A 10,888-nucleotide genomic window follows, 5' to 3' on the forward strand; every position below is an offset into this window, starting at 1 on the left:
TCGATGTCCATGGACATCACGTGCTGAGTGGAAATGACCAAAGTTATTCCATTTAGCTACGCTTTGTAGTACTTTCTTACACTATAATAAATGTTTCTGATGCCACATCGCCCGTTTTCAAAGAGAGTCGTTGTTTTGTTTTTTTAAATCTTTTTGTCTGAAAGTATTTTCTCAACTGCGATACCAACTCCAGTCAGCAGATGGCGATGTGCGTCTTTTAGGTGATTCTGCCAGTGTTACAGTGAAAGAAGAAGAGGAAGACGCGTTCAGAGTGAAAGAGGAGGAGGATGTTAGTTAAAAAAGAGGAAGAGAAAGAGGATGCAGTTTTTGATGTGAAAGAGGAGGAGGGGGAGATGACTATCACATCGGAAAAAGGAGGAGGAAGAAGAGGAGGAAACTGGATATCTGGGCCCAGTTTCCCAAACGCATCCAATAGTTCTAATGACGAACTTGGCCATAAGATGGTTTTGAGAAACCGGGCCCTGATTAACACTAGTAAGTACTGTCTTAAATACAGAGGCACAAACTCTGTAGTTGTTGAACTGATGTTTGGTGTTAAAGGGGAAATCTGCAATTGCTACATCCATATTTTGACTCTTAAATTATTTATTTATAGCCATTGATTCTTGAAGAATATAACACATGCCGCTTAGTTCAACTGTTGTACCCCATCAGAAACCCAAATAAACTTGTTTTTCTCCAATGTTTAGAAACAATGTAAATCAACACTGTTTAGCCTCAACATTTTTTAATTTTACCTTTTTTTATATAGTTTTATTTCTCCTTGAGACAACATCTCTTTTCCAAGAGAGACCTGGGGCCTGTTGCACAAAAGTAGAATTAAGACATCCGGGATAAATGACTCAGCTGAGCTCAATGAAGCCAAAACATGTGCGTCCAGGCTTAATTGGTTGCACAAAGACCAAGCCAGGATGAGCAGACACGGATTCATTAAGCCAGGTGAAACCAATCCTGGATAGGTGCGCGCTCACGGCTCACTCAAATAGACCCCGCCACAGATCACAGATTAACTGATTTACCATGGCAACTAGAGCCGCGTACTTTTCCCCGTCGGAAGCACAAATCCTCATGGAGGCATACGAGGAGGTAAAAGATATAATTAAGAAGAAAGGCAACACCGCCACAGTGATAAAGCAAAGAGAAAAAGCGTGGCAAAGTATTGCAGACCGCCTGAATGCGTAAGTAGTGCACAATTACACACTCACCGCTCCGCTGAAACATCACAATTACAATTCAAATATTTAATTCACATCTCCAAAAATGCAGTTGTACTGTAATTATGAAACGGTTAAATTTTTAATTGAAACGCACTGCAGATATGAGTGAAATTGTGTAAAGTAACTCCATCACACTGTATAAAGCTATGATAAATTTTTTGATATTTTTACTGAAAACAAGACAAAAATACCAAGTAATTTTTTGCAGTGTGACTCCATTAAATGTGTGTGTGTGTGTGTGTGTGTGTGTGTGTGTGTGTGTGTGTGTGTGTAGATTAAACATGAACGGGCCAAAACGGACATGGCAGCAGGTCAAAATCAAATAGAACATTCTGCAGAATGGTATGGTCCCTGACTAATATTTAACAAAGCACAAGCATATATTGTACCCAGAAGGTGCCTGCTCACACATTGTCTGTACTGTTTTAGCAGTGAAAAAGAATACCCACAGACAAGGCACGGGTGGTGGGTCACCAAAGGCTGACCTTACCCCAGCAGAGGACATGGCCTTGGAGCTAAATAAAGGCAGGCCCGTCTTAGAGGGGATCCCTGGGGGGAAAGAGACGAGCATAGGTTCCTCCCAAGATGCCACCCGCTTCATTCAAGGTATGTCCTTCCATCTCTACATGGGATACAACCACATTCATATTGAATCAATTTGGACTGTCTGACTTTGGTTTACCTATTGCCTTGCAGTGTCTGGCAGCACTGTGTTCCTGTTAGAGCCACCAGCACAAGCACCAGACGATGCTGATCCAGTGAGTACTCCATCAAAGGCATACTGTAGGCCTGGCATGTCTTGTCTACTAGCTTCAATATGAATCCGATTAAATGTGATAGGGTGAAGGCCCCAGTGCAGCAGCAACAGCACATGATGGAGACGATGATGAGGAGGAGACCATCTCTCTGGATTCCAGAAGGCATGAGGTATCATGTTAAGACTGTGAAAGTACTATTTACTCTACAATGGTGAGGAGTCCTCATCAAAATCAAAAAATCTAATTTATTTTACAGGACCCAGATGCTATACAGTGGGAAAACCAGCCTGGCAACATAGTGCGTATTAATAAAAGGACACCACATCCTGCCAAATTCCAGCTGCGCTAATTGTATTGTGTTCACAGAGCTCACAAGCTATCAGAAAGTTGTATGGCAACCACCTCCGACGCCAAATAGAACTGGCAGACATAGACATTCAGTACAAGAAGAAAAGATGGAAAATCTTGCACTGGAGTCCGAAATAAAAAAGAGGACAATTAGGAAACTGGACCTTGAAATAAAAAAACTTGAGAGGGAGGTGAGATATGCCTTCAATGTACACTGTATGCTAACTGTAACACAAATGTATTAATCATTATTTTTCTTTCCTCCCCCAGCTCCAAGAAGATGACACAGCTCAAAATAAAAATTAGGTATATTCTCGTAAAGTCAAGTGAGCCATGACATATGAGCTCTTATTGTGAGCACACAGGACGGTGGCATCTTTCTAAGGTTTTTTTTATTTTCCCAGCAATCAGTACAACTAAGGCATCGCCCTCTTTTGCCCACCCCCCCAGCACCAGGTGTGGCCACTAGCCTATATGAAGGCCCAAAATTGTGTGTTCCTTTCTGCTCTGACAATGGCATGCCCATTCGTGCGAGATGTGGTGGATGAAGAAGCACTTGTGCTGAGGAGAGCCTTCAGGCGAGAAAGGGTCTTCAGGGACCGGTTGGACCCACTGGCCTTCCCTGATGACCATCTATATGAAAGATACAGGTTTTCTGCAGATGGCATCAGGTATCTATGCAGACTACTGGGTCCCAGGATTAAGCACCGCACTGCACGGAGCCATGCACTGAGTGTGGAGCAAATGGTTTGTGTGGCCTTGCGCTTTTTTGCTAGTGGAGCCTTCCTGTACTCAGTGGGGGATGCAGAACAGCTGAACAAGGCCACAATTTGCCGCACAATAAGGAGTGTGTGTCTGGCTATCAAAGCATTAGCAGATGTCTTCATCTCCTTCCCTGGCCACAGAAGACTCTGTGACATCAAAGAGGAGTTCTATAGGATTGCAGGTAAGAGGATCTACAAATTACAGGACAACTGTTAACACATAGTAGGATACTCATTACTTTGTGTGACAGGTCTCCCCAATGTCATTGGTGCAGTGGACTGCACACACATAAGGATAAAAGCCCCCTCAGGTGCCCATGAGGCCGATTTTGTGAATAGGAAATCCTTTCACAGCATTAATGTTCAGGTGAACATAACTTTTTGATATTGTCCATTGACGAACACTCTGCATTGCCAGTGATGTGCATTGATTGGTGTAATATTCCTCATCTTATGATTTCAGATGGTCTGCAATGCTGACTGTGTGATCAGCAATGTTGTGGCAAAATGGCCTGGCTCAGTCCATGACTCCAGAATCTTTCGGGCCTCTGAAATCTATCAGTGCCTATCACAAGGTAAGCCACACAACCCCTATTTATAACCATCATGGCTGTGTCAAGAATATCACTGTGTTTATGAGGTAGTAATGATGAGATTTTGTGTTGACAGGTGAATTCTCTGGTGTGTTGCTGGGAGACAGGGGGTATGGCTGCCAGCCTTTTCTCCTGACACCTTTCACAGACCCCCAGGAAGCACAGCAGGCCTACAACCATGCCCATGCCAGGACCAGGGCCAGAGTTGAAATGACCTTTGGCCTCCTGAAGGCACGCTTTCACTGCCTTCACAAATTAAGGGTCAGCCCTGTTAGGGCATGTGATATTACTGTGGCTTGTGCTGTCCTCCACAATGTGGCCTGCCTGAGGAAGGAGAGGGCCCCCAGAGTGCCACCAGCCATGGACTGGGACAATCCGGCAATCTTCCCTGATGACGACAGTGGTCGGCTGCTGAGGGACCAATATGTGTTGAATTATTTTAGTTAGTATGTGTGCTTTCAATTTTGGTTAAATATGTCCTGCGGTTGGCAGAGGAATTTGGGTTTTTTTGGGTTCGTTTTTTGACGAATTTGGCCTCTTATGATGATTGTGCGGTATACTGTGTGTAATACAAGGCTGCAGGGAGGCTACTGCATCCATTCATTTGTCTGTTCAGTTGATGTGTGTGGATTTGTCCTGCATTTATTTTAGTGTGCAGACCTTTGAATGTGTATGTATCATTTTGTATAATATGCTTGGATTCTGTGCTTTCCATCTTGTAGAGTCACTGTGACTTCAGTTTCGAAAGGAGCTGATGGTTTACCTGCTTTGTTTTGTCCTTATTCAATAAAGGAACATAATGTTACACATTGTGTTTTTATATTCATATGGAATGTGTATTTGTTTATGACAGAGTACTAGGGCCACACTGAAGAAAAAGGATAAAGTCATACATTTATGAGGCTGGTTCTTTCTGCAGAAAAGCTACATTGTTTTTACAGTTTTGATACTTATGACAATGTGATACTTAATATTCTGGCTCATCAGCATGTCTTTGTTTATGAAACCATACTGAAGTACAATTTCACGAAATGCCCCACATCTGTCATTTTAACAACTGTCCTCCTTTAAAACAACTGGTTACAATATTATGACTTGTGTTTTTTTCCCCTCTGTGGCCCTAATATTCTATCATTTTATATATAGCCTTATAGTCTATGGGAAACTGTAAATTATCTAATGATAGCAACATCATCTAAAAATCATTTTTTATCCAAAATCATTGAAATTAATGATCACAAACGTTTAAATAATAACAGTGGGTCTAGTTATATGTGATAACAATGTATAGTGAGCAGTGAAATAACTATTGGTTTCCATTTGTGGTGACTGCTGACTGACATTAGGGATGAGATTAAATAGATCCTGGAATTTAGCCTGGTCTGGAGCAGGCTAGCTCCACAGAATAAATCTCCATGGTAATTTATACCATAACATATCCTCCTGCCCCCTATCCATCTTTAGTGCAACCGGATTACGGATCAATTGAGCCAGGATCACCAAGATATCCTGGCTTAATCCCTTATCCTAGTTTTGTGCAACAGGCCCCTGGTCCAATAGCAATGTTGACAAAAACAAACACTGTATCCTATATCCTAAAAACAGGGTAAAACAATGTAAACCAACACTGTATAGCCCCATCATGGATGGTCAGTCCTTGCATCCATAGGTCTGTCTATGAATTTGAGAGCAGTTACATTTCTCCAGCCCCATCATTACAGCGTTATTGTTTGAACTGCAGATTGGTTGATTGATTGTTGTGTGGCTTTTTTTTAAAGGGCAACCTAGGATTTAAACGGAAACAAAATGGCTCCCCAGAGACTTGGTTTGGTAAACAGCTGAGGGATGGGGGAAGTAGAAATGTACCATTCTCAAATTCATAGAGAAAGCTATTGTATCAACCTTAACACAAAACCTAGGGACCTCGTCAAGAAGTTCAGACATCTTGGTGTTACAGTTATATGGTGTTGGCTTGACAGTCGCTGGACCCAGGTTTGAGTTCAGCTCAGGGCTACCCCCAGAATTCACTACACTATGAATACAAGGACTGGCCATGAGGTCATAATGATAGTTTAACCAGGTTTCTAGGCTATATAGTATATTCTAGAATTACATGTGAAGATTTCCTGTGGGGTTGTTGATAATTGTCATTGTATAATATTCAGCCAATTTATTTTCATGCCATCACATCAATAACGCCCAACCAGAAGAGAAGACACTCTTCCTGAACCACCACCTCCTGCTGTCCTTCATAAATTCTTACATTGCTGGTAATAGGCTGCACAAGCAGTCGGCAACCTTCACTTGGAGTGCAAATTTATCTGACCATTTCTACTGATCTGGTGCCAGTTATGATTTTCATATGTTCATTTTACTGGAACAGTTTCATTTAATTGATAACAGTATCTCAAAATCATTGTCTGTGATTAATCTACATTCTAAGTGAAAATTATACAAATCTAAAAGTAACTTTAATAACCATCTACATAAAGCCAACACATAAAAACATTGCATTCTGCATTTACAAAATATCCTGATAAAAATAAATATCCTAGAAATATTCTGGTCTTTCAGTTTCCTGCGCCAGTGAGTTTGGGACAGACACAGCTGTCGGCTATTTGTGCAAAGGATAAGAACTAATCAGGTATTTTATGACATTTGCACTGGATTAGCTCATTACATTTTTCCCTTTCCTGCGGAGTGGTTATCGAAAGGGCGAGAGCTGGAAATATTTTACAAATACTTTAAGGAACTATTCTCATTTGCAATTGATTTTGATAAGACTTTGTTCACATGCTGTTAGAAGTGAAGAGAAATTTGCTTTGAGAAACTCCACAACTCATTAGTGGTGGTGCGTTAAGACAATCAGAAATACTATCAGACAACCCCAAATAGGCACATTTATAGGCCTACATTTGCGCGCAGGACAGGTAGACTAGTCCTACTTCTATATGCGTAATCAGGTGTGCGTCCTTACTCAACATTGACAGGAGTGTTTCAAATGAAAGACAATGAATAAATTGACAAAACTGACGCATCTTGTGTCTCCTTATGTTATGCTGGGAAAACAGTTTTCATGGGCACGGAAATCCTACATAATTTCAGAGTTTGCTAAATCCAATGGTTCTAACCGAGAGTCACCTTAACTTTATTGACAACACCCAAATGGATACTGTCATTAATGTGGTTCTATAATAATTACACATTCTTAATACTGAAGCTATTTAGTCACGTGTTCAACTATCATCAGCTGACCCGGGAAATCATTTTTTGAATGCCTATCAAATGACAAACAGCACGAGATGCAACAACAATCAAAGTGCTTCTTCATTCATTCTGGTAAAGACAGTTATGCCGTGCTCCACGTTAGATCCAACATCCCTAACAAATTGATGTTTGTAATGTATTATTGTCTGCTTGATTTACAGTAGCGTCTTGTTTGTCTGTTTGGACACAGATACTTTCCTCATAATGTGTAGAGAACTGTTCCTTGATGGATAGGCTATTGTACAACACACACAGCTATTTTCCTTTATTCAGGACATTTAGAATGACAACACATTACAGAATAGCCTAGTGGGATTATTCACAAAATTATCTGGTGATCAGGTTATGGAATGTCATGACAAAGACATTTTAGTTTCCATGTTTTACCTGAAATATTACATTATTAATAGTCCTAGGTCTATGTTGTTGTTACAGTGGGGCAAAAAAGTATTTAGTCAGCCACAAATTGTTCAAGTTCTCCCAGAGGCCTGTCATTTTCATCATAGGTACACCTCAACTATGAAGTTCAACTATTTCCTAATACAGGTAACGAGTGGAGGACAGAGGAGCCTCTTAAAGAAGAAGTTACAGGACTGTGAGAGCCAGAAATCTTGCTTGTCTGTAGGTGACCAAATACTTATTTTCCACCATAATTTTCAAATAAATTCATTAAAAATCCTACAATGTGATTTTCTGGATTTTTTTTCTTCTAATTTTCTCTGTCATAGTTGAAGTGTACGTATGATGAAAATTATAGGCCTCTCTCATCTTTTTAAGTGGGAGAACATGCACAATTGTTGGCTGACTAAATACCTTTTTGCCCCACTGTATATAGTATATTCTAGAATTGCCAGTGTAGATTTCCTGTGGGGGTCAAATTATTAGAGCTGTTGATAAGTCATTGTATCATATTCCATTTTTTTTCATGCCCTTACATTAAAGGCAAGACATACCTAGATTCAATTACATTCATGAATTGGTTTGAAACCTTTGTTTTAAACCATTCTCAAAGTTGGTGCCTTGGCGGATTTGTAAAAAATGGTTTGTCATGAATCACTATTTTTTATTTAATTTAAATGTAACCTTTATTTAACTAGGCAAGTCAGTTAAACACATTCATATTTACAATGACTGCCTACCCCGGTCAAACCCTGTTGGTCTGGTTGTGTGGCGCCCTATGATACTCACTAATCACTGCTTGTTATGATACAGCCTGGAATTGAACCAGGGTCTGTAGTGACGCCTCCAGCACTGAGATGCAGTGCCCTAGACCGCTGCGCCACTCATGTGATAAAGGTATGGGATTCTGGGTAATCCACAGCAGATTTATGGAGAACTTGAACTTTTAGTGGTCCTGGGATAGAAATGTATAATTGACACTACATCATAACATCCACGTTTTAAATAATACATTAGCAATTTATGTTTAGTAACTACTGTTGTTGGTTTGGTGTCAAGTAAGCCTCTCTTTATATGTTATTTGCCAAATCTCAGTTTTCCATGTGGGTTTTATGCTAAAGATCTCTTTCAATTTGCATCTTCTTTAGGAGAGCTATTTTTACCCTGTCGACTACTGATCGTTTATCCACACTGTGTTTCTCATCAATGCAGCTAATTTATGACAAATGTATAAAGTATATGTTTTATAAACTCATGAACACCAGACGGTTTATTAGCCCGGTTTTGTTAGTTGGGGTGTATTATACTTCTTCGCCACCAGAGGGGACATTGAATAGATTTCCAGGTTAATTTGATATATTTTTGATACTAAAATGGATGACAGGTTATTCTGGTGTAGTGAATATGAGACACATGGAAATAATGTATTTATTTTTATTATAGTAAATTAGGAATTAGTAGGAATTGTTAAATCCACTATACGATCACAATAACTATGATAGACATTTCAACTGTTTTTTTTGTTAGTATATTATAGGGCAGATTTATTTAGAATTGCTGTGTGTGTCCCATTATTGCAGCTTTGGAAATAAATGAACTATCCATCCATTGCACCTTCCTGTGTTGACTCACTAACTTGAGAGACGGGAGGTCTAGGTCAATATCTAGCTCAAGCTTGCAAACGTTAAACACACCTCCATCTCCATTAACTTCATCACACCTGCCCAGAACCACGAGAACACACCTCCATTCCCATTTAATTACATCACACCTGCACAGACTAGAACACACCTCCATCTCCATTAACTACATCACACCTGCCCAGACCCACTGGAACACAGTCCCATCTCCATTAACTACATCAGACCCACGAGAACACAGCCCCATCTCAAGCGCCCGCATCAGCACCATTTTATTTCTCTCCGTCACCCACTCACTTTCAACTTTTAGATAATAAAACATTTTACCATTCTATTGAATTAACAACAGAGGAAGCGGCGCAGGTCCTAATCCAGGCGCAGGTCCTAATCCAGGCACTTGTCATCTCCCGTCTGGATTACTGCAACTCGCTGTTGGCTGGGCTCCCTGCCTGTGCCATCAAACCCTTACAACTCATCCAGAACGCCGCAGCCCGTCTGGTGTTCAACCTTCCCAAGTTCTCTCACGTCACCCCGCTCCTCCGCTCTCTCCACTGGCTTCCAGTTGAAGCTCGCATCCGCTACAAGACCATGGTGCTTGCCTACGGAGCTGTGAGGGGAACGGCACCGCAGTACCTCCAGGCTCTGATCAGGCCCTACACCCAAACAAGGGCACTGCGTTCATCCACCTCTGGCCTGCTCGCCTCCCTACCACTGAGGAAGTACAGTTCCCGCTCAGCCCAGTCAAAACTGTTCGCTGCTCTGGCCCCCCAATGGTGGAACAAACTCCCTCACGACGCCAGGACAGCGGAGTCAATCACCACCTTCCGGAGACACCTGAAACCCCACCTCTTCAAGGAATACCTAGGATAGGATAAGTAATCCTTCTCACCCCCCCCCCCTTAATGATTTAGATGCACTATTGTAAAGTGGCTGTTCCACTGGATGTCAGAAGGTGAATTCACCGATTTGTAAGTCGCTCTGGATAAGAGCGTCTGCTAAATGACTTAAATGTAAATGTAAATGTAAATGTTTTAACTATAATATTTAAGATGACGATTAGAAAAGTATCATCCAACCATCGGGTATCTCATTGCATCCTCATATGCCATGTTTTGAAATATACAGACAGACAGATTAAAAGTAATTTTACATTGTATAACTGTACTTCTGACAGCCAACTTTCGAACTCCTCCCATAACCGTATGATGTCATAACATTCCCAGAAGGATTATTGAGTCATTGTTAGTTTTACACTGAAGACATAACTCTGCCGTTGTGCTGTAGAATTTGTGAATTTTGTCTCTTGTATAATAAGGGACTATCATTTGTCCCAACATCACAGGCCACAGACATTGATACAGTTAAAGACTTCCAAAAGTGTTTTAATGGGGTTTCTCCCTGTGCACCTGCCAATTTAAATCCATTAAATGAGACAAGTTACCAGACAGGACATATTGCTGATGCTCTTCCCATTGATAACCTGAATGACTATTAACTGTGGTCGTGACGACGGCCTATTCATTGACGTCGTCCTTCGGGATTCCCCCCCAAAAAAGAAGATGCTCTGGATTGATCACTGGAGTCAGATGTGAAGGAGGAGGTTGATCATCAGGAGTCAGATGTGAAGGAGGAGGTTGATCATCAGGAGTCAGATGTGAAGGAGGAGGTTGATCATCAGTGAACCTCTAGGATTGTGGCTGGGCTGGTGTTTCCACTTCCAGCTTGGTCATATATTTTGAATGTTGATATATTGAACCTATGTTATATATTTGTACCTCCTGTTTCATGAAGTGATGTCACTGAGTACTGCCCCTATATATACAGTGCATTCGGAAAGTATTCAGAACCCTTCACTTTTTCTACATTCTGTTACGTTACAGC

The 10,888-nt window shown here is 41.0% G+C and overlaps 1 protein-coding gene and 1 pseudogene across 3 annotated transcripts; one reads left to right on the forward strand and one right to left on the reverse strand.

Annotated features, from left to right (window-relative positions):
• LOC135520267 (zinc finger protein 239-like) overlaps positions 1-10,888 on the reverse strand; it is a 467,619-nt pseudogene that overhangs the window by 301,043 nt on the left and 155,688 nt on the right.
• Positions 259-2,679, forward strand: LOC135521825 (uncharacterized). 3 transcript variants are annotated; one of them, XR_010452610.1, is made up of 7 exons: positions 259-495; positions 1,668-1,844; positions 1,935-1,996; positions 2,079-2,165; positions 2,253-2,294; positions 2,363-2,535; positions 2,615-2,679. XR_010452610.1 is itself a non-coding variant. In XM_064947592.1 (7 exons), the coding sequence occupies exons 3-7, from the start codon at positions 1,742-1,744 to the stop codon at positions 2,480-2,482; spliced, it is 414 nt and encodes a 137-aa protein (XP_064803664.1). In that variant the 5' UTR covers positions 981-1,199; positions 1,513-1,580; positions 1,668-1,741; the 3' UTR covers positions 2,483-2,497. The 3 variants fall into 3 exon arrangements, 2 of the variants coding, with proteins under 2 accessions (XP_064803655.1, XP_064803664.1); XM_064947592.1 differs by lacking the exons at positions 259-495; positions 2,615-2,679 and adding exons at positions 981-1,199; positions 1,513-1,580 and having other exon boundaries at positions 2,363-2,497; XM_064947583.1 differs by lacking the exons at positions 259-495; positions 2,615-2,679 and adding an exon at positions 974-1,199 and having other exon boundaries at positions 2,363-2,497.

Source organism: Oncorhynchus masou, chromosome 4 (assembly GCF_036934945.1).
Source record: "Oncorhynchus masou masou isolate Uvic2021 chromosome 4, UVic_Omas_1.1, whole genome shotgun sequence".
Classification (NCBI taxonomy): domain Eukaryota; kingdom Metazoa; phylum Chordata; class Actinopteri; order Salmoniformes; family Salmonidae; genus Oncorhynchus; species Oncorhynchus masou.